This window comes from Lynx canadensis, chromosome F1 (genome assembly GCF_007474595.2).
Source record: "Lynx canadensis isolate LIC74 chromosome F1, mLynCan4.pri.v2, whole genome shotgun sequence".
NCBI lineage: Eukaryota > Metazoa > Chordata > Mammalia > Carnivora > Felidae > Lynx > Lynx canadensis.
In genome coordinates, this window is record NC_044319.2 from 53,781,091 (window position 1) to 53,805,857 (window position 24,767).

The window sequence follows — 24,767 nt, forward strand, 5'->3', positions numbered from 1 at the left end:
TGTTTACAAGAGACCCACTTTAGACCTAAAGACACCTTCAGATTGAAAATAAGGGGATGGAGAACCATCTATCATGCTAATGGTCAACAAAAGAAAGCTGGAGTAGCCATACTTATATCAGACAACCTAGACTTTAAAATAAAGACTGTATCAAAAAAGAGGTTAGAGTGGAAGAGAGCCAAAGCGTAAGAGACTCTTAAAAACTGAGAACAAACTGAGGGTTGATGGGGGGTGGGAGGGAGGGGAGGGTGGGTGATGGGTATTGAGGAAGGCACCTTTTGGGATGAGCACTGGGTGTTATATGGAAACCAATTTGACAATAAACTTCATATATTGAAAAAAATAAAAAATAAAATAAAACCAAAAAATAAATTAAAAAAAATAAAGACTGTATCAAGAGATGCAGACAGGCATTATATCATAATTAAGGCATCTATCCACCAAGAAGACGTAACAATTGTAAACATTTATGTGCCAAATGTGGAGGCATCCAAATATATAAATCAATTAATCACAAACATAAAGAAACTCATCGATAGTAATACCATAATAGTAGGAGACTTCAACACCCCACTCACAGCAATGGACATATCATCTAATCAAAAAATCAACAAGAAAACAATGGCTTTGAATGACATACTGGACCAGATGGATTTAACAGATATATTCAGAACATTTCATCCTAAAGCAGCAGAATATAGATTCGTCTCCAGTGCACATGGAATGTTCTCCAGAATAGACCATATACTGCAACACAAATTAGCCCTAAGTAAGTACAAAAAGATTGAGATCATACCGTGAATATTTTCAGACCACAGTGCTATGAAACTCAAAATCAACCACAAGAAAAAATTTGGAAAGGTAACAAATATTTGGAGACTGAAGAACATCCTACTAAAGAATGAATGGGCTAACCAAGAAGTTAAAGAGGAAATGAAAAAGTATATGGAAGTCAATGAAAATGATAACACCACAACCCAAAAGCTCTGGGACGCATCAAAGGCGGTCACAAGAGGAAAGTATACAGGAATCCAGGCCTTCCTAAAGAAGGAAGAAAGATCTCAGATACACAACCTAACCTTACGCCCTAAGGAGCTGGAAAAAGAATAGCAAATAAAACCCAAAACCAGAAGAAGACAGGAAATAATAAAGATTAGAGCAGAAATTAATGCTATCGAAACCGAAAAAACAAACAAACAAACAAACAAAAAAAACAGTAGAACAGATCAGTGAAACCAGAATCTGGTTCTTTGAAAGAATTAGCAAAATTGATAAACCACTAGCCAGTTTGATCAAAAAGAAAAAGGAAAGGACCCAAATAAACAAAATCAAGAATGAAAGAGGAGAGATCACAACCAACACAGCAGAAATACAAACAATAGTAAGAGAATATTATGAGAAATTATATGCCAATAAAATGGACAATCTGGAAGAAATGGACAAATTCCTAGAAACATATACACTACCAAAACTAAAACAGGAAGAAATAGAAAATTTGAACAGACCCATAACCAGTAAGGAAATAGAATTAGTAATCAAAAATCTGTCAAAAACAAGAGTCCAGGGCCATATGGCTTTCCAGGAGAATTCTACCAAACATTTAAGGAAGAGTTAACACCTATTCTCTTGAAGGTATTCCAAAAAAATAGAAATGGAAGGAAAACTTCCAAACATTTCTATGAAGCCAGCATTACCTTGATTCCAAAAGGAGACAGAGACCCCACTAAAAAGAACTATAGACCAATTTCCCTGATTAAACATGGATGCAAAAATCCTTAGCGCGATATTAGCCAACCAGATCCAACAACACATTAAAAAAATTATTCACCACAACCAAGTGGGATTTATACCTGGGATGCAGGGCTGGTTCAATATCCACAAAACAACTAACATGATTCATCACATCAATAAAAGAAAGGACAAGAACCATTTGACCTCAATAGATGCAGAGAAAGCATTTGACAAAATACAGCATCCTTTTTTGATAAAAACCCTCAAGATAGTAGGGATAGAAGGAGCATTCGAGATCATAAAAGCCATATATTAAAGACCCAATGTTAAAATCTTCCTCAATGGGGAAAAACTGAGAGCTTTCCCCCTAAGGTCAGGAACAAGACAGGGATGTCCACTCTCACCACTGTTACTCAACATAGTATTGGAAGTCTTAGCCTCTGCAATCAGATAACACAAAGATATGAAAGGCATCCAAATCAGTCAGAAGGAAGTCAAACTTTCACTCTTCGCAGATCACATGATACTCTATATGGAAAACCCAAACAATTCCACCAAAAAACTGCTAGAACTGATTCATGAATTCAGCAAAGCTGCAAGATATAAAATCAATGCACAGAAGTCAGTTGCATTCCTATATACCAACAATGAAGCCACAGAAAGGGAAATCAAGAAATTGATCCCATTTACAATTGCACCAAAAGCCATAAAATACCTAGCAATAAATCTAACCAAAGAGGTGAAAAAATCTATACACTGAAAACTATAGAAAGCTTATGAGAGAAATGGAAGAAGACACAAAAAAATGGAAAAAGATTCCATGATCCTGGATAGGAAGAACAAATATTGTTAAAATGTCAATACTACCCAAAGCAATCTACATATTCAATGCAGTCCCTATCAAAGTAACACCAGCATTCTTCACAGAGCTAGAACAAATAATCCTAAAACATGTATGGAACCAGAAAAGACCCCAAATAGCCAAAGCAATCTTGAAAAAGAAAACCAAAGCAGGAGGCATTACAATCCCAGACTTAAAGCTACACTACAAATCTGTAATCATCAAGACAGCATGGTACTGGCACAAGAACAGACACTCAAATCAATGGAAAAGAATAGAGAACCCAGAAATGGACCCACAAACGTATGGCCAACTAACCTTTGACAAAGCAGGAAACAATATCCAGTGGAATAAAGACAGTCTCTTCAGCAAGTGGTGCTGGGAAAACTGGACAGTGGCATGCAGAAGAATGAACCTGGACCACTTTTTTACACCATACACAAAAAGAAACTCAAAATGGATGAAAGACCTCAATGTAAGACAGGAAGCCATCAAAATCCTCGAGGAGAAAGCAGGCAAAAACCTCTTGATCTTGGCCACAGCAACTTCTTACTCAACACGTCTCTGGAGGCAAGGGAAACAAAAGCAAAAATGAACTACTGGGACCTCATCAAAATAAAAAGCTTCTGCACAGTGAAGGAAACAATCAGGAAAACTAAAAGGCAACCGACAGAATGGGAGACGATATTTGCAAATGACATATCAGATAAAGGGTTAGTATCCAAAATCCATAAAGAACTTATCAAACTTAGCACCCAAAACACAAATAATCCAGTAAAGAAACGGGCAAAAGACATGAATAGACACTTCTCCAAAGAAGACATCCAGATGGCCAACCAACACATGAAAAAATGCTCAATATCACTCATCATTAGGGAAACACAAATTAAAAATCACAATGAGATACTACCTTACACCTGTAAGAATGGCTAACATTAACAACTCAGGCAACAGATGTTGGCGAGGATGCAGAGAATCTCTTTTGCATTGTTGGTGGCCAATGAAAGCTGGTACAGCCACTCTGGAAAACAGTATGAAGGTTCCTCAAAAAACTAAAAATAGAACTACCCTACAACCCAGCAATTGCACTACTAGGCATTTATCCAAGGGATATGGATGTGCTGTTTTGAAGGGATGCATGCACCCCCATGTTTATAGCAGCACTATCAACAGTAGCCAAAGTATGGAAAAAGCCCAAATGTCCATTGATGGATGAATGGATAAAGAAGAAGTGGTATATATATACAATGGAGTATTACTCGACAATCAAAAAGAATGAAATCTTGCCATTTGCAACTATGTGGATGGAACTGTAGGGTATTATCGTAAGTGAAATTAGTCAGAGAAAGTCAAAAATCATATGACTTCATTCATATGAGGACTTTAAGAGACAAAACAGATGAACATAAGAAGGGAAACAAAAGTAATATAAAAACAGGGAGGGGGACAAAACAGAAGAGACTCATAAATATGGAGAACAAACTGAGGGTTACTGGAGGGCTTGTAGGAGGGGGGATGGGCTAAATGGGTAAGGGACACTAAGGAATCTACTCCTGAAATCATTGTTACACTATATGCTAACTAATTTGGATGTAAATATAAAAAGATAAAAAATAAAGGAAAATAAACTAAAAAAATCTACAAAATTAGGTAGGTCAATAGTTTGATTGATATAGATAGAAAATTGATATACAAAATATATACAAATATATACAGTATATTATATATTATATATTTTACATATATTACATATATTTTATGTATAATGCATATTACATATAATATATGTTATATACTTACTATATAATATACATTACATATTATATTAACTTTTATATTAATTACATTTTAATTAGTTATATGATTATATTATTAATTATAATTATATTATAATATATATATTTAGTATATATAACATATTTTATATATATTATATATATTTACTATATGTAATATATATATAATATATATATAAAACATGCTACACAAAACACCAGAATACACATTAATTTCAAGTGCTCATGAAACACTTTTTTTTATATTTATTTTTGAGGGAGAGACAGAGTGTGAGCACGGTAGGGGCAGAGAGAGAGGGAGACAAAGAATCTAAAGAAGGCTCAAGGCTCCGAGCCATCAGCCCAGAGCCCAACATGGGGCTCAAACTCATGAACCACGAGATCGTGACCTGAAGTCAGACACTCAACTGACTGAGCCACCAAGGTGCCCCTCAAGTTCTCATGAAACACTCTTGAAGTCAGACTACCTACATCTAGGTCCATTAAAAACAAACAAAATAAACCCCAACAAATTTTATAGAATTGAAATCATAGAGTGCATTCTTTGACCACAGTGGATTCAAATTTGTAGTCAATAACAGAAATATAATTTTTGAAATCTTCATGTTCTTGGAAGCTAAACAGTATATGTCTAATTAATCCATGAGTCAAGAGGAAGTTTCAAAGGAAATAAAAAAGACATACAACTGAATGAAATTAAAATACAACATACTAAAATATGGGGGAAAATATGTGGATGCAGCCAAAATAGTGTGAGGAGGGAAATATATCACAATAAACACTAAATTTAATTACACATTACAGAACTAAACTAAATATTATGTTTTTTTTTTAAAAAAAGTCTTAAAACATTAATCTAAGTTCCTACGTCAAGAAATTAGAAAAAAAAAGCAAAATAGCCTGAAGCAAGCAGAAGAAAGGAAATAATAAATATAAGATCATAAATCCATGAAATAAAAATAGGAAAATAGAGACAAATCAAGAGGACAATTTGGTTTCTCAAAAATATCCATAAAACTGATAAACATGACTTAACAAAATGCTAGCATAACAGACAAATATAAGAAAAGGCATGAAACAGGGAATATCATTTTAGATCCTATAACCAGTAAAATTATAATAAGGGATAATAAAAGGATAATATGTACAATATTACAAATGAAACAGAGAAGAAACGGACCAATTCCCTGAAAACTACAAACTAAAGCCAAACAAGATGAAATAGACAATCTAAATATTCTTGTGACTATTAAAGAATCCTAGTTTTATTTAAAACTCCAAAAATGAGATCTCCAAGGCCAGACAATTTCAGTGGAAATCTGAAGACTTCTATGACACATTTAGGGAAGAATTAACACCAATCTTATATAACCTACTCTAGAAAACAAAAGGAGGGAGCACTTCCCAACTCATTCTATGAAGACAGTATTAACCTAATAACAAGATAGTAAAACAAAGGAAAATTACAGACCTCATGAACAAAGATGTAAAAATCCTCACAAAAATATATTAGCAAATCAAATCCAGCAATGCACAAAAGGAATTACCATCATGACCAAGTGGGATTTATTCCAGGAAGGTAATGTCGGGTCAACACTTGAAAAATCATTGTAATCAACCATATTAATAGAGATCAAACTGAGGGTGGAAGGGGGAGGTGGGGGGAGAGGGGGAAAATGGGTGATGGGCATTGAGGAGGGCACTTGTTGAGATGAGCACTGGGTGTTGTATATAAGCGATGAACCACGGGAATCTACCCCAAAAACCAAGAGCACACTTTATACATTGTTAGCCAATTTGACAACAAAATTACATTTAAAAAATAAAATAATAATAAAAAAACAGGCTAAAGAAGAAAAATCACATGATCATATCAATTGATGCAACCAAAACCTTTGACAAAATCCAACATTTATAATAAAATCTCTCAATAAATTCGGACTAGAAGGAAACTTCCTCAACTTGATAAACCTGTATAAAAATCTACAGCTAACATAATACTTAATGATGAAAAACCTAAAGTTTTCTGTCTAAGATTAGGAGCCAGGCAAGGATGTTTGCTCTTATCACTTTGTCAACATGGTACTAGAAATTTTAGCTACTTCAACAAGAAATAAAAACTATACAGATTGAAAAGAAATAAAGTTGCCACTAATTGTAAATGACATGATTGCCTATATAGAAAATCCAAACTTATAAAAGAACTTGCAGAATAAATCAGTTTAGTGCGGTCCCCAAATATAAGATCAACCCCCCCCCAAATTAATAATGTTTCTATATGCTAACAATAAACATGTGGAAACCAAAATTTAAAACACAAGACCAATTTCAGTCACTCTAAAGAAAATGAAACACAAATAAATAGTAAAACATGTACCGACTCTTTACACTAAAATTATAAAATGCTGATAAAAGCAATCAAAAAATAAATAAATGGAGCTATTTACCATGTTTATATATTAGAAAATTCAGCATAGTTAAAAATACCAATTTACTACAAGTTGATTTATAGACTTAATTGTAATTGCTACCAAAATCTGAAGAAGACATTTTGCAAATATAGTGAAACTTATTCTAAATCTTATATGGAAAGACTCAGGCCCTGAAAAGTGTAAAACAAAAAATTTAAAAAGAAGAAGAAGGAAGAAAGAAAGGAAGTAAGAGGAGTCACTCTACCAGATATTAAGGCTCACAGTAATCGAGACTACTTGATATCGATAGAGGGACACACATGTAGATTAATGAAAAGGAATAGAGAATCCAGAAATAGACCCACACAAAAATGCCCAACTGATATCTGACAAACGTGCAAAAACAAATCAATGGAGGAAGGATACCCTTTCCAACGAATTTTCCTGGACTATTTGGACATCCACTAGCAAACAAACAAAACCTTCAATCTAAATCTCACACCTACTACATTAACTCAAAACAGAACACAGGCTTAAAATAAAAAATATATAAATAATAATAAAATAAAATGCTTTTGGAAAAAAAAATATAGGCAAAAATCTTCAGGATTTAGGGCTAGGCAAAACAAAGCAAAGCAAAATAAAACAAAACGGAACAACCATAGACTTCACTCTAAAAGCATGATACATAAAAAAAAAAGACTGATACACTGGACCTCATTAAAACGTAAACTTTTGTTCTGTGAAAGACTCTGTTCAGAGTATTTTTCTTAAAAGGAGCTACAAAGAAGCAATACAATTAGAAAATGTTCAAAAGGCATGTCACAAATAGGATATAGAGACTGCAAACAAGCATGTGAAAAGATACTCAACATCATTAGGTATTGGGGAAATGCAAATTAAAACTACAGTGAGATATCACAACATACCTATCAGAATGGTTAAAATAAAAATAGTAGCAACATTAAGTACCAGCAAGGTTGTAGAGAAACTGAATCATTCATACATCAGTGGTCACAATTTTAAATGGTACAGTCACCTTGGAAAAGAGTTTGTCAGTTTCTTAACGCACTCAACATGCAACTGCCATACAACCCAACAATAGCACTCTTGGGCACTTATCTAAGAAAAATAAAAATGTATGTTAACAAAACCCATATATAATGTTTATGTTAACTGTATTCCTAACAGTCAACAACTGGAAACGACCCAGATGTCCTTCAAAGGGTGAATGATTAAACTGGTTCATCAATACCATACCATGGAATCCCACTCATCAACAAAAAAGAACTAACCATTGACATCTCAACAACTTAGATGAATATCCATGGAATTACATTGAAGGAAAAAAAAACTCAAAAGGTTGCATACTGTGCGATTCCATATATAGGACATTTTGAAAACACAAAATTTTAGAAATGGAGAATACATTAGTGGTTTCCAGAAGTTAGGGATCTGGGGCTTCAGTGAAGGAAGGAACAAAGTGGGTAGTACTTATAAAAAGGCAACATGGGTAGTCTCATAGTGATGGTACTGTTCTATATCTTGACCATGGTGGATGTGCAAATCTACACATGTGATAAATGGTACAGAACTATACCCGCACCAGTACAAGAAAAACAGGAAATTTAAATTGAATGGGGAAGGGGGACTGTATCAATGTCAATATCCTGGTCACAGGATTGTACAATACTCGTGCAATTACCACTGGTGGAAATGGATGAAGGCTACATGGGCTCTCTTAGTTTGTTTCTCATAAGTGCCTATGAATCTAGAATTATCTTTCTTTTTAATGTAACTAAAAATAAACAAGAACATAGGGGCACCTAGGTGGCTCAGTCAGTTAAGAGTCTGACGTTTGAGTCTGTCTCAGGTCATGATCTCGTGGTTCTTGAGTTCAAGTACCCGTATGGGGCTTTGTGCTGATAACACAGAGCCTATTTGGGATTCTCTCTCTCTCTCTCTCTCTCTCTGCCCCTCCCTCTCTCTCTCTGCCCCTCCCTCTCTTGCATGCACACTTTCTCTCTCAAAATAAATACATAAAAAACAAAAACAAAAATAGATGAGCATTATCTATACCAGGCCTCTCCGAGCTTAGTGCTTCCCAGTTTTCAAAATTTCTGGGTTGCACTTCTTTATAATATTTACAAAAGCCTCTTCCCACATACTGTAAGATGCTCTGCCTGAGACTGTTGCAGACATTTAGGGGATTAAATTATAATAGCATATGTCCCAATATGTATACTCACAGAGTCCATCTCATTTGCAGCTCAATCCTTTGTTTTTATTATCTCCCTACATTTTGGGGGGGCTGGGGAGGCACTCCTAAGAAATAGCTTCAAGGTATCTGCATCTAAGGGGCCCATTCCAGGCTGGTACAGGCATTTCTACCTTGTAGGTGTTCATGAAAATGGTAGACCTATTGGACTATACCAATTCTGCTCAACGGTTGTTTGCCTTCTTCTAATGAGCTCTAGGGCACTAGACTGTGTACCACCACGGTGAGCTGAGGCGTGCTCTGTCAGGCCAGGAAAACCGAACATGGGGGGAATACATAGGGTCCCCCTTTAGGGAATATTGTATTTCAGATGAGCACCCCCCCCAACATTTTTCTTTTTTCTCCTCTTTTCTCCATTTCTCTTTTTTTAATTTCAAAGTAATCTTACACTTGCCTATTGTTATTCTTTGCCTGCTCATCTGGCCCTTTCATCAGACCTGAAGAAAAGAAAATGCAAACCATAAGACTCTTAAAAACTGAGACTAGGGGCACCTGGGTGGCGCAGTCGGTTAAGCGTCCGACTTCAGCCAGGTCACGATCTCGCGGTCCGTGAGTTCGAGCCCCCGCGTCGGGCTCTGGGCTGATGGCTCAGAGCCTGGAGCCTGTTTCCGATTCTGTGTCTCCCTCTCTCTCTGTCCCTCCCCCGTTCATGCTCTGTCTCTCTCTGTCCCAAAAATAAAATAAAAATGTTGAAAAAAAAATTAAAAAAAAAAAACTGAGACTAAACTGAGGGTTGATGGGAGGTGGGTGGGAGGGGAAAGTGGGTGATGGGCATTGAGGAGGGCACCTGCTGGGATGAGCACTGGGTGTTGTATGGAAACCAATCTGACAATAAATTTCATATTTAAAAAAAATGCAGATGTTTGCATCAAACACTTCCACGTATCTCCTGCTCCTGATAGTCTCCGGCCCTACCTGTGCCCACTGTGCCTCCGTTGAGGTGCCCCTCAGACCCTCACAGCTCAGGGCAACTAAAGCACAACCAGGAAGTGAGCACATACCAAGCCTGCCAAGACTTTCCCCCAACCCCACCCCACTTTTCAACCAAGTCTGGGAAAAGAGAATGTTCCAGAAGAAGCCAGACAGAGAAGTCCCCCTTTAAAACACAAAGGTCCCACCCACCTGCAGGAAGTCCTGCTCTGGGGTGATGTGACCAGACCAGCAGCCACAGACAACAAGAACTAAGGCAGACTGCACATGCTGTCCCTACCAGGGGAAGTGAGTCATTCGCCTGGTGGCAGTCCTCTGGTCCCCTGACAAAGCACCAAATCACCTAACCCTGAGTCACAGCCTGTTCTAGGAGAGTCAACCTCACAGACCTGAAGAGAAAGGAAGGAAAGCAGAGAGGGAAGGAGAGCTCTAGGAAAGGAGGAGGGAGGAAGGGTAGGAGGAGGAAAGAGGGAAAGGTCAGCCATGGGGTGTTAGGTGCCAACCTTTCCGTCAGGTATCTTCAACTGGAGCCATGGGGCTGCTCCCTGAGAAAAGGAGGAGCACCTCTCACAGATGAGGTGGGGGAGGGGGCATGGAGCAAACCTGAGGGCAAGAGAGTCCCCAGAGACTAGTCTCTGGGCCAGATCCTGTGATGCCACACGTGAATGGTTCCCTTCCTGCTCCCCAAAGCCTTAGCATGGATCAATAAAGGAGTGGGTGTGGAGTGGGGTTAGGGAAGGGAGGCTTTGTCCTTGGCCTGGAGGCACACCTCCTTCCTAGTAGGAATAGCACCATAGTGGGAGTCACTAGGCAGAGAGTGGGGTTGGGGTGAGGAGGGTGGGCATCTCTACATGATTTTCAACCCAAACATTGAAGCCAAGTCCTTTCTATAAATTCCTTAGTGCCAACACTCCCAAAATGGCTACATGTAACAAACTTAGTACAATTAGGATAATACAAGGGATTTGTATCCCAGAAAACAAACAATTTAAAGTTACATACTATATGTCCATAATCTGAACTTTCTTTTTTTTTTTTCAATTTTTTTTTAACATTTATTTATATTTGAGAGAGAGAGAGAGAGAGACAGGGACAGAGTGTGAGTGGGGGAGGGGCAGAGAGCAAGGGAGACACAGAATCCGAAGCAGGTTCCAGGCTCTTAGCCCTTATCACAGAGCCCGATGTGAGGCTTGAACCCACGAACCGTGAGATCATGACCTGAGACGACGTTGGTCACTCGACCGACTGAGCCACCCAGGCGCCCCCATAATCTGAACTTTCTTGGTCAACCTCTGCTACAATGAAATTGACAGAGGCTGAGTCTCCCCAGGCCCCTGGCTCCTCTCTATCCACCTTCTCTACCCTGCAACACAAATGCCTTCTGTTGCTTCCCCCATTTTTTTCATCCTTTCCTTCCTCCCCAGATTGAGAAGCATGAACACCAAGCATAAACAAAATTGATCCAATTATTTTTCTACTTCTAGAATATGCAATTCAATTTTTTTAGGGATTATTTCATGTAAGCTTTAGAAAGTAGAATGAAATTGCTTTTTCTGACATAAGCGCTTATAATATACATATACAATTATATAAATAATTTATAAATATCAGTATTTTTCAGTGCTGTAGTTAATTAGAAGATTAAAAAACCTATTAAAGCCTTTCCATTCTTGGGAAAGTTTTCTTAATTTGTTTTAATTTTAACTATTCTTTTTTTGGCTTATGGATATCTAAACTAGTATCTTGAACATATGCCTTTATTATGCATCCAGAGCAATGCAGCTGCTGGGAACACTTGAATGTTGTATTTTAGAGAGAGAAATACCAAGGGAAACAGTATGGGAAAATAAAACTATTAAAGTCCATGTTTAAATAAAGTCATATTCTCCATTCCATTACCAAGTGATACATACCATAGGCCAAATTCTGCCCTAGGTTATATGCACACTGTTCTCTTTCTGACTTTAGTGGTAATTGTTCATGTATAACTGAAGGCATCAGTTAGCCCTGTGGGCACAAGAATGCCTATCCACAAAAAAAAAGCACAAATTATCTGTCTTATTATATTTGGCTCTTAGATGAAAATGATATAATATAAATGACAATTCCATTAAATAAGATAGGTTTTAAAAAGCACTACCATCAAATTTTGACCATTACAAATTTTACAGAATTACCATAGTGGCATTTCAAGACTAGAGATCGTTGAAACAAATACATAGACATTGGAAAATACTCTCCTTTTTATAGCAACTTTCAATTTTAGTAGTATATGTAATAATGTGTACTATTTTATATATATTTTCTTTTTGTATTTTATAGCTATTGGCTATATATTTAGAGCTATTGGCCCTATTAACTGAGAATCAGCCATTTTCAAGCAAGAAAAAATGGTCAATTCTTCAAATACCACTTTCTAACTTGAAATATTTATTTACTCCCAGCTTGATTTAGATCTTGATTGGATGTGTTTTCCATAGGAAAGGACTTATTGAATTTAAATTTTTGCTGTGATATAGGAGACTGATAACATTCAGGTTTGAAAAGGATAAACATTACAATGTGATGTGTAATGATTTTCTGCACACATTAGCTAATTTTTTTTGATATATATATATATATATATATATATATATATGTATACACACACACACACACATTGTTTCTATACTAATGGTTTATAGTAGTTACCAAATAGATTGGACTAGGAACAGGTGAAAATATATGGGTTGCTGGTCTGGAGGGAAAAAAAAAAATTCCATAACATTATGTAAACCTCTAAGCTATCTTTTTCAGCCCGTTTTAATTTAACACTTGATGTATATCTTTCTAAGAAACTCAGACCCTTCCCTCTTAGTGAAACCTTTTGATATTTTCATCTCCGAGGAAATGTTCCCCTGCTTTTGGTCTATAGAATTTTTCCTTCCTCTTCTTCTCCACCTATTTAAATCCCATCTAGCTTCAAGAGTTAACTCACATGCTACTTTCCAAATGCATCTTTCCTGACATCTTTCCTGATCATTTCCAGTCTGGAATTCAGATTATTTTATTTTGATACATACTTTTTAATCCATGGAGGAAGGAGGGAAAGAAGAAATAATACTTGGCCCTCACCCCAGATCAACAAAGACATAATGGAGTATGGGCATCAAAATATTTTCTAAAGTTTCTATGATACTAATGATTTCTATAATTGAGAATTATTGCCTTGAGCTGAATTCTAGCTCATTTGTGCCAAGTATCAAAAATCTGATTCTCCTCTAGTGTTTCTATTTAAGCAAATGAAACATATCCATCCAATTGTCCAAGCCTGAAATCTGGGGTTTATCAGAACTCCCTTCCCTTAACCTCCAATTTCTTCCATCAACAAGTTCTTTATTTTAAATTCCCAAATAGCTCTCAAACATGACCACGTCTCTAAATATCTACTATCATTATTATAGCTCAGGGTATACTTCTGTCTCACTGGGGAGCATGAGCACAGCCTAACAACCTTTTATGCTTAACCTCATGCAAACTGTTCTCCTTCACTGAAACCAAAGGGGTTTTTATGAAAAGATCATCTGCTTAGGTGATACATTTTCCCTCCCTCCCCTTCCCCCCCTCCCATCTCCTGGTCCTTACATACAACATTTCAGTACAGTCCCACTAAAAACATTTTAACATGGCCAACTATGTTCTTTAAAATACAGCCTCTTCCAAACCCTCTGGCTTATTTTACATGCTGTTCCGCTTTGCTGCATTCTACCCACACAGGCCTTTTAATTGTTCACATGGAACATATTCTCTTTTATGAAAGGGTGTTTGTGTGATTTGCTATGCATGTATAGAATGTTCTCTACTTTCTTTGCCTAGTTGAATCCTATGCATTCTATTGAATACATCTCATTATCCACTGAATTGTGTCCCCCACAAAGATAGATTGAAATGTTAATGCCCAGTGCTTATAAAAATGACCTTTTTTGGATATAGGGGCTTCCCAGATACAATCAGTTAAAATGAGGTCTTACTGAATTAGGGTGGGTCCTAATCTGATATAAGTAGGCTCTTTATAGGAAGAGAAGACACTGACACAAGCAGAGAAGATGGCCAGGTGATAATGGAGGCAGAGATTTGGTGTGAGGCATCTAAAGCTAAGAATTGCTGGGGTGCCTCAGTGGCTCAGTTGGTTAAGCGTCTGACTTCAGCTCAGGTCATAATCTCATGGTTCGTGAGTTCGAGCCCAGTGTTAGGCGCTGTGCTGACAGCTTAGAGCCTGGAGCCTGCTTTGGAATCTCTGTCTCCCTCTCTCTCTGCCCCTCCCCCAGTTGCTCTCTGTCTCTCTCCTTCAGAGATGAATGGACAAAAAACTTTTAAAAGCTAAGAATTGCTGGCAAACAGCAGAAGCCAAAAGCAAGGAAGGACACTCCTCAACAGGTTATAGAGAAAGCATCCATGGCTGTGTGGACACCTTGATTTCAAACTTCTAGCTCAAGAACTGTGTTACAATAAATTTTTGTTTTAAGCTACCCAGTTGGTGCCTTTTTTTAGGGCAGACCTAGAACACTAATACACATGTCTAATATAATTTCTTCAAGTAAGCCTTCCTTGACTTCAGTGATATGATCAAATTGTCCTTCATATGATCCCATAGAACATATCACAGTTATAATTTTGCTTTCATTGGTGTGATTATTTGATTGTCCTTTTCTCCTAATAGACTGTAAGCTCCATCATAGCAGACTATAATATGCTTTATCAAGCATTATTTTCTTTGCATGTCACATTTACAGTGTAAGCCAAATAGGCTGGGGTTTATCTTTGTTCACAATTTCTAATGGGCAGGTAACATTTTGAGGAGTTACATGATTTTCCTTAAGGTTGCACAGTTTTGAAGTAAAATGTAAACAATTAAAGCCTTCCCTTCTGACTAAATATTGTAGTTTAAAGTCACATGCAAAAATGTACAGAGAATAATTTTTACTTGGATGGTTTCACCTCTCTCCATAATCAAGTGGAAAGAATCCCTCCTTTTTATTTTGTTGGATCACAACAAGTCTTGGTTCTGCATGTCATGGATCAGGTGAGCAGGATGAGTTAAATGGGATATTCTTTCTTTAACCCACTGAAGTCATTCCTGACTGTCATAAACCATAGACATATAGAGCAGAACTTTTTATAAAATTACACGCTGTTGTACATTTAAACCATTTGTCGCAATGAGTGATATAGTTGTAAAATACATTGATGTTAAGTATTTGTACAAATCATGTCCATATGTGAAGCATTACAAATATTTACATTACAACAAATGGGAAGAAAACAATTTATATTTATTTTACAAATATGTCTTCAGTTCTTTGTTTTTTAGGTAAGGGGATTCAAATAACCCCTCCTTAGATCATCATAGTGACCTAGGTTCATGGCAATTTATATTTTTAGCTAAAGATCAGAAAAACTAGAGACTATAAATCTAACTTAACCTATCCAAGGATCATTTTTCTCATCTCTGAAATGGAGATAAGCCAATGGCACAGAACTATTATTAGCACTTAAAATTTAACCATATACCATGTTTAATACAGTACATATAATCGGTGCTCAATGGCAGCTATTATTATCAGCATTTTTAACTGATTATTCTAAAATATAATTTGGTAAATTCAATGAATATGTAATTAGTTTTAGATAACTAAAACTGTTCAACTAACTCAGGTGACATTCGGCTGGCTGGATACAAACAGAAGGCTTTGCACAAATACGCAATGTTTAACATTTGCATCGACACTTATAGGTAAAACTTTGGAAATTATTAAAGAAACAATGTGGATTGAGAGTCTTTTGGGATGAGAATTGAGGTGGTATTCCCATGAGAATCCCAGTGCACAGAGCTTACTGAACCGAATGAGGAAGCTTCCATAAGGTTGCATGGACATTCTATGTTCCCTCAATCAATAGAGACATGGGAATACCTTGATAAAGTGTGCACATGGGCATACACCGCAGAGATTAATTGAGAGACTTGGTTTATCTATTCTCGCAAATGTTGGCTAAATTGCATTTTCTTTTTCTTCAGAACTATCAATAGTTTTCCTTTTTCAGATTGAATACATAAATCAAAAGAACGTATTTCATGAACAAACAGTGATTATTAACCCCCTATTCTTCATCTATTGATTCCAAAAACTTGATTTACCATGCATTCTTTCCTTCATTGTATTAGATTAGAACTGCTCTTTTTCACATTACCGAGGCTAGAACCGTCTTTGGCTCTTGAACTGTCAGGGTCTCAAGGAGCCTTCAAAAAGAGCATAGAAAATGCATATAACCTCCCTGCTAAACCATTTCTTGCTTCCAGAGTTGCAGTATCTCATCAGTTTCAAATTATAAATTGCTTTACTGTATTTCAGCATAATTACTGAAGGATTTCTATAGTGATGGTTCTTTGATGCTATTTGTCCTATGAAATATGTGGAACTGTTTAAGGGAAAACAGTATTTTCATAAGAAAGGCTGAGTTTCTACTTTTAAATGATAGGCATCTAAATGTGAGCATGCTGTTAAGTTGTCTCACCTACCAACCCATAACGAACTGTGGAAGTAAAATTCTTCAGGTATTTCAAAACTTTTTTTTTGAGAAAGAAAATCAAAAGAGATCTCTCGCAAGAACTAGAAGCACGTGCTGATTCAATATGAAAACTAAGCTTTAAAAAATCTGCTAATGTTATCAGTGTTCCCCATTTGATAATAAAAAGTCTGAATTGATTTTTTCCAGGTTTAGCACAAAAAATATGACATAACGAATTTCAGCTTGATATAATTTGAAATAGCCAATATATTAAACCCCAAAGTGAAATTTAAATTGGCAATCGTGTCAGATTCAAGTCCCTGAATGAATATTAATTTAAAAACTAATCATTTTCCAACAGGTTGAAGCTTCAAAATGCTAGTTCTAGAATAAAAGCTGTTAGATCCATTACTATAACATCGGGCATCTTTTGTTTAAGAAACTAGACCTCCAATGTTCAGTATGTCTGCCTCTTCCTGGCATCTTTTTTGCCCAGGGATTTAATTATTTAAAACTCATTTCTGTTTTCTGAATTTGGGAAATTAAAATTCTGATTTTACTGATGGAAAGCTGATACTGAGTGAACTGTCTGAGGTAAGGTGTAAGGTCAGACCTGTTCATTAATTTTATGTCACTAGCCCTTTGTAAGTTAAATTCTGGTTTCTGAGCCAATTTTATGAGTAAAGGTGTTTTATTTTTACACACACATATACACACATGCACATGCACATCCCATATAAGTTCATTGCTTTATGACCATATTGGAAGATGAGTAAAAATATGCATACACATTAATTAGATTTGCAATCTGAAATGAGACTAAACTGGATTATCGATTATGTGCTCTATCTTATGCCCAGCATGATAGAAATCTCTAATTCACAAATCAAACAGAATTTGGATGTACTATATAATAATGCAACAGCAAGTTACATTTTATAACATATTCTTTGCAGGTATACAGTGACAGAGTTGGAAACTGCTTTTGTCCATATCTTGGCCAGAAAATCTACCAGAAAAAAAGTTTCTCTATGAATGCTAGACAGCATGGGGAAGCAGAGAAAAGCATAAGCCAGATGGTAAGCTCACAGAGCAGGCTCTGTCACCATCTAGACAACCCCACACAACTCAAGAGCTTTCTTTCCTTTATTTTTTAGAGACTGAGAAAGAGGGCATAAGTGAATGGTGGGGGAGAGAGAGAGAGAGGGAGAGAAAGAGAAACAGAGCTTACCCGAAGCATGGTAGAGCTTGCCTGAAGCAGGGCTCAAACTCACAAACCTTGGGATCATGACCTGAGCACAAGTCAGATGCTTAACCAACTGAGCCACCCAGGCGCCCCACTCAAGAGCTTTTTGTACTTCAACTGTGCCTCACTTCACACTCCACTTACTCCTTTATGTGCATTCAGAAAGAATTCAGGGAAGCCTCCCTTTATCACCTAGTCCAAACCTCATATCACATAAGTAAGGAAACTAAGTCAAATGGCTTTGTTAAGATGACCGAGTAGCATTACTTGAATAAATTATCCCTAATTCTGATCTCTTATCCTCCCTACTACACTATAACACCCTTTAAAGAATGAGCATGTTCCTTTTTAAACATCTATAATATGAATTATTATAAATTTCATAACGTCTTAAATGTATTCAAACTGACGTCAAATTTAAAGGAAGCCTATGCAGATCTCTGATTTAGAGTCAATAATCACTCTAATTTTCATTTGAATGAATCCAGATTCTCATAATGCTGGGTGTCTCCAAATCCACTAAAAAATGCCAGGTGAACCAGTGACTGATTGATATGGTTTTTCTAATGTTTTATGACCACTTCATAGTTTTAATGTAAAATGAAGAATGGGGGAAAACTTATGCAAAAAAAAAATAAAATAAATATACAAATTGGAGAGGACAAGTTTTCTCTTGATAGTCAAACAGATATGAAATAAAGCAGTCTCATTAAATCATAAAGACTTTAACCTTTTCTTTAAAGAAGGGAACGACTTAATGATTTATAAAGAAATTTTTGCCTAAACTAGGAAATGACTCATATTTGACATGTATTGAAATGATAATGCTGATTTCAACAGGCACTCTAAGAGCATTTTACTCCTAGGAAAGTAATTCAGTCATGGTTACCTTTTCACATTTGGATTTTAAACTTTCTTTTGTAAAGCTTTTAATGTAGTATTGCCTGCCAAAACATGGCAGTTTCACAGATAAGGCAAAATAAAGGGAAGTAAAAAAAAAAACAACATTTTTTAACAATTGTTTATACAAAGATACGTAACCAACATTATCTATTTGACATCTTCTTCAACAGTTTCTATTTTCCTATTTTTAACATTATAAACCAATTCTGTTGCACTGGTCAGTGGGGGAAATGGACAATTTCAAGATATAGAACAAATTAGTCCCCTATCTGTAACTACCGAACAAATGAGAAGCAAACACCACCAGATTGAACCCATCATGTGCTATAGACAGGGCCTTATAACCAGACATGACTTACCCTCCAAACCCTAGTGCTCTGGAATGTTGCCCCCTGCCAACTGCATTTGATAAACCCATACGCTAAGTAAAAGCCAAGTACATAAGGCAAAACACCCTGATTTGATATTACTTTCTCAATACCTTCCTGTAGAAATCAATCATTGTTACCTCTTTGCATTTATATTTTAAATTTTCTTCCTAAGGCCTTTAATGTACTACGCAAAGGCATGACAGAACTTCACAGTTATAATCAGGCAAAACAAAGATATGTCACAAAGTGTACTGAAATCCTCAAGAATGATATCTGTGCTGAAATAAACTTTAAAACCCAAATAACAATTCTCAAGGCCCTCTAAGGAAGTCTACTTGATAACTGCTTCAGGCTGCAAGAACAGTGTGAGAAATCAAAGATCATTTCAATAAAAAAAAATGAGGGTATGGGGTGCCTGCGTGGCTCAGTTGGTTCAGCATCTGACTCCTGGTTTCTGCTCAGGTGATGATTTAACGATTCAGTTTATCAAGCCCCATGTCAGGCTACAAGATAACAGCACAAAGCTCCTTGGATTCTCTCTCTCCCAGTGTCTCTGCTCCCTCACCTGCTCATGTTCTCCCTCTAAATAAATAAATAAATAAATAAATAAATAAATAAATAAACAAACAAACAAACAAACTTAAAAGAATAAGGGTACAATTATCCTCTAGTGTGAATGGGGTTTGCACGAACCCCTATTTGGCCACTCCTGTGAGTACGAGGAATTGGGGACTACACACACGGGACCTCTGGTGTGAAAGACAAGGGTGACTTTTGGCCACATTGGGCCATTCCAGTACCCTGGAGAAAAAAAACAAAAACAAAAAAAAGGATACACTCTGTCTGCATTCCCAGGAACTGTAAAATACCAGATAGCTCACAGTTCTCTCAGCCTTTAACAGCTTCTAAGGCTAAAACAAACTGGGGCTGACAACTAAAGTAATAATATAACACTTTCTGAGTGTTTGAAGTGTAAAGTTCATTAGTTCTAAGGTCAGCATTTTAATGCAACAGCCAAATTTCACTCACATCATCAGATGCTATCTGGGAAAGACAGCCAGGCGGGGGGGCAGGGGGGCGGTGATGCTGCCATGACTGGTAAAATTAGTACTAGGCACTGAAAGAGCCCTTCCACATTGTTTAGCAAAATATATTAACCAAATAAAACAAAAATTCCCTGAGGTTGTCATCATCCCAAAGAGCATTGTCCTAAGCTTCTGTGGGAGTTTTCACAGCAGTGGTGAGGGGGGAAATGCCGGACTATCAAGCGATACATCATTAGGTCATTTAAATGTTATTTTTCTTTCCTTGTCATTTACACGTAAATGAAATCTAAAAATACTGCTTCAGATCTTGTGGGGAGATGCCATGTAAGGAAAGAAAGGAAGACGGATCCTCGTGTTTAACCAAATGTTAAATATTTTTTATTTTACTCACCTGCACACTAAGATGAATCCATTTCTTCACAAGAATTCTCCCCAGTGTCATTACTTTTATTGGAGGCTGCAAACCATTTACTGTGCGATAATAAAACATGGTCTCTTTCTCAGATATTGTAAGTTTGAACACAATCTGCCCATCCACCGTCTTTTCTATAACACACCTTAGGAAGCAACCAGAAAAGAGAAAAGGTCAGCATCCAACCAAAAGACATGCAAAGGCAATTGTGCAGTTACGGGGGCATGAAAACCCCACTCAGAAGGTGCACTGTGAACTAGTGCCTGAATGCCATTCTAGGCAGAGCCAAGTTTTACTCCAATTAAGAAGCCCTTTAATTTCAATTTTTTAAAAATGGAATTTTTATTTACAGTATATTCCCCAGAACCTCAACACCCTTTATTAGAGATTAATGGTGGAAACGACAGTGGTTGAGTCATCCTGCAAAACCAACATTTAGCCTATTGGCTCATTAGTCTTCTGCTATTTCTTTTATAGGAAGCAGCACGCTACGCTACGTCCGGCCTGGGTATTGAGTCACCAGTGCAAATCTTTCTCTCTTTTTTTTTAATGCAAAGAGAATTTAGTGTCCATAGAAGACTGCTAGCCCTGAAGTCAGAAGTGCTCTATTTAATTCCCATGATGAAATGGAGAATGGACAACTACAGCTTCTTCTTACTTCCTCATTGACTGGCCAGAAGTCAAAGCCAGTGTCTGTAAGAGGACCGGCTGGCTCTCCATGGCCACACAGTCCAACTGAGACATTGAGATAATGTTGATGAGGGGCGCCTGGGTGGCGCAGTCGGTTAAGCGTCCGACTTCAGCCAGGTCACGATCTCGCGGTCCGTGAGTTCGAGCCCCGCATCAGGCTCTGGGCTGATGGCTCAGAGCCTGGAGCCTGTTTCTGATTCTGTGTCTCCCTCTCTCTCTGCCCCTCCCCTGTTCACGCTCTGCCTCTCTCTGTCCCAAAAAAATAAATAAAAAACGTTGAGATAACGTTGATGATCTTGGATTAAAGGTCATACAATCTTCTAAAGAACACAGTGAAATCATATTTTGATAAAAAAGAAGAATTTTCAAGAACTTTCTAGGTCTTCTGTCAGGCCAACTATCCAACTATTTTTTAAAAATGACTTCTATCCTTACCACAGTGGCACACTTACCCCATCCCTTTAAATCGACAGATGGTGTTTTTATAAATATTTATTTTCTATGTTAATTTGTGTTTAATATAAGTTATTTTAAGTTAATTATATCATTGGATATTACCAGACACTGAACAGAAACAGTTATGAACTTAAGCTCACTCCTATCACATTCAATGTAGCAACTCAACTTTTTTTTTTTTATGAAATTTATTGACAAATTGGTTTCCATACAACACCCAGTGCTCATCCCAAAAGGTGCCCTCCTCAATACCCATCACCCACCCTCCCCTCCCTCCCACCCCCCATCAACCCTCAGTTTGTTCTCAGTTTTTAAGAGTCTCTTATGCTTTGGCTCTCTCCCACTCTAACCTCTTTTTTTTTTTTTTCCTTCCCCTCCCCCATGGGTTCCTGTTAAGTTTCTCAGGATCCACATAAGAGTGAAACCATATGGTATCTGTCTTTCTCTGTATGGCTTATTTCACTTAGCATTACACTCTCCAGTTCCATCCACGTTGCTACAAAGGGCCATATTTCATTTTTTCTCATTGCCACATAGTATTCCATTGTGTATATAAACCACAATTTCTTTATCCATTCATCAGTTGATGGACATTTAGGCTCTTTCCATAATTTGGCTATTGTTGAGAGTGTAGACCTACCCTATGACCCAGCAATAGCACTGCTAGGAATTTATCCAAGGGATACAGGAGTACTGATGCATAGGGGCACTTGTACCCCAATGTTCATAGCAGCACTCGCAACTCAACTTTTTAGCAGAATATTATAAATGCTTGCTTGTAGCCTCCTGAGTGGATTATTCCCAAAGATCTGTTATTTAAAGACAAATATCCCTGACATTAGCCATTAACATCTCCCCAAATGACTAGCTCTGAAAGATGCCCATCAGCCTACATGTCACAGACAAGAACTCAACAAGGTGGCACATCCCAGGGAGGAGAATTTCATCAGATGCTGGAGGAGTCTGGTTCCCTTTCTTCACCCAGTTGCCTCCTACTCAGCTCAGCATCTCCATGATTATACCTGGTCGTGGAATACCCTTCTTCCTGGCTGAAGACTGCTTAAGGGGCCTTCCTTGGTATTCACTTGCTGCCTCAGTCATGACACTGATACAGGGCTCCTGAGTGGCCTAGTCAGTTAAGCTTCCAACTCTTGATTTCAGCTCAGGTCATGATCTCACTATTCATGAGTTTGAGCCCCATGTCAGGCTCTGCACTGACAGTGGAAGAGCTTGCTTGGGATTCTCTCTCTCCCTCTCTCTCTGGCCCTCCCCCACTTGTGCACATGCATGCGCGCTCTCACTCTCTCTCTCTCAAAATAAATAAACATTTTTTTTAACGTAATGACACCGATCCATCTGTCTTCCCATTAGTCATGAGTTTTCTGAGAACAAAGCAGAGCCTAATATAGAGCAGACTCTCAAGAAATGATGTGTCAATGACCAAATCAAGAGGAGAAAGTATCAAAGAGGCAAAGATAAGATGGGGAAAACCAAGAATAATTACTAAAGATGTTTTAAAACTTTCCTTACAGGTTACGTTTTCCACAAATTATTGCTTCTCACTTGCATTTATTCTTTTGTGGAGTTAAGAGGTAAGAATAAGATTGGAGAACACTTACCAGTTACTATTTCACTGTTACTGGTCTTCCTAGACCAGTCCATACTGGTATGGACCAGAAATACACGTATTTCGTGATAAAGTTATGAGAACAAGTATATTTTTTAACATAGGCAAATAGATTGGCATAAAGGTTTTATATAAAGTAGAGATAAGGCTTCATAGAAATTCTGTGTTTTTTTAACCCTTTGGTGGACAGATATTTTTAAATCACTGGGATGAAAAGAGTTGTCTCTTTACCCCCTGCCGTAAGATGTCTAAGGTCCAAGAAGAGTTTGCCTGCATTCGTTTTACTTGAGTTTAAACCAACAAGTTAAAATGTGACCATTACTCAAGAATGTATTTGCCAAATGCAGGCTTATTTTCCCAAGCTTACTGAAAATGCATTTCTTAATATGTTATTGATTATCTTCCTTGCTATTTTGTTTGCTTGTAAACATACTAGCTTTGGTAGATAATGAATGTGAAAGGAAGGCAGGTAGCAAAATATTTAGGAACTGGATTTATTCTGCTCCTGGATAAACAATAATTGGATAATCCATGTTTTGTTTGTTTTACTTATCTAGTGCAAACACCCCGAAATTCCCCCAATTCCCATAGTTATTTTAGTTTTGAGAATGAAAACGACCTTGATGCATGGAACTCTCCAGACCGTAAACCATGTGCCACTGCCTCTATCAATACCCCTCTATCTTATTTATACTAAATGATACCAATAAGAGAAGAATTTGGTAGAGACAGATCTCCTGGGGAGGGGGAGGGGACACTTGGGGAAAAAAAAAAAAAAGTTTTTCCCAGCCATATTTGCCAACAGACAATTCTTGGACATTCTTTACATAAACGGAGTAGGTTGGCTCTACTGACATTTCAAACAGTAAGAAAACAGGGTTTTCTTTTAGGGATGACACAGAAATAGAAATAATGCTTTGTGATCATTCTCACTTCACATGAAGAAAAATGCCGACTTTCACTTGGCAAATTAAAACTAAACACCAAAGACATTTAAGTCATATTTGCTTATAAGATTATAAGACTTTTCTGGTTTGTTTCACAAGTTTTTAGATATTTGGTTAACGCTCTCAAACAAAGAAACTGTCACAAGGGGGAGAGCCAAAAGCTCTACAGGAAGACAGAAGATAAACAAAAAGTGCCTCAAAACTTCCTTACTTATTCAAATCTCCAGATCGGCTCTAAATACTTAGGGAAAACACATGAGATGGCAGCTTTAGAAAACATTACAGAATGAAAACCAAGTGATTATATAAACAAAAAATGACAAAGCCCCACTACAAACTCACTGAAGGCATTTCTACTGGGATCGATGGCATAAAATCTATTGGGACGCTTTTATGCTTATCTATATATTTCCAAACAGGAGACACAACAAGGCAAAGGGCAAAAAGCTGTATCCTTTCAGAGTTAGAGGATTATTCATTTATTCAACTCATGTTATTGGGCATCTTCCATGAGTCAAACAAACACCTCTTCCTGG

The 24,767-nt window shown here is 37.1% G+C and overlaps 1 protein-coding gene across 1 annotated transcript in view; it reads right to left on the reverse strand.

Annotated features, from left to right (window-relative positions):
* Positions 1-24,767, reverse strand: part of USH2A (usherin) — a 739,358-nt gene that overhangs the window by 713,591 nt on the left and 1,000 nt on the right. The window contains exon 2 of the mRNA XM_030302386.1: positions 20,491-20,656. Within this exon, the coding sequence (XP_030158246.1) occupies positions 20,491-20,656 (166 nt within the window). The remainder of the gene's footprint in view (positions 1-20,490; positions 20,657-24,767) is intronic.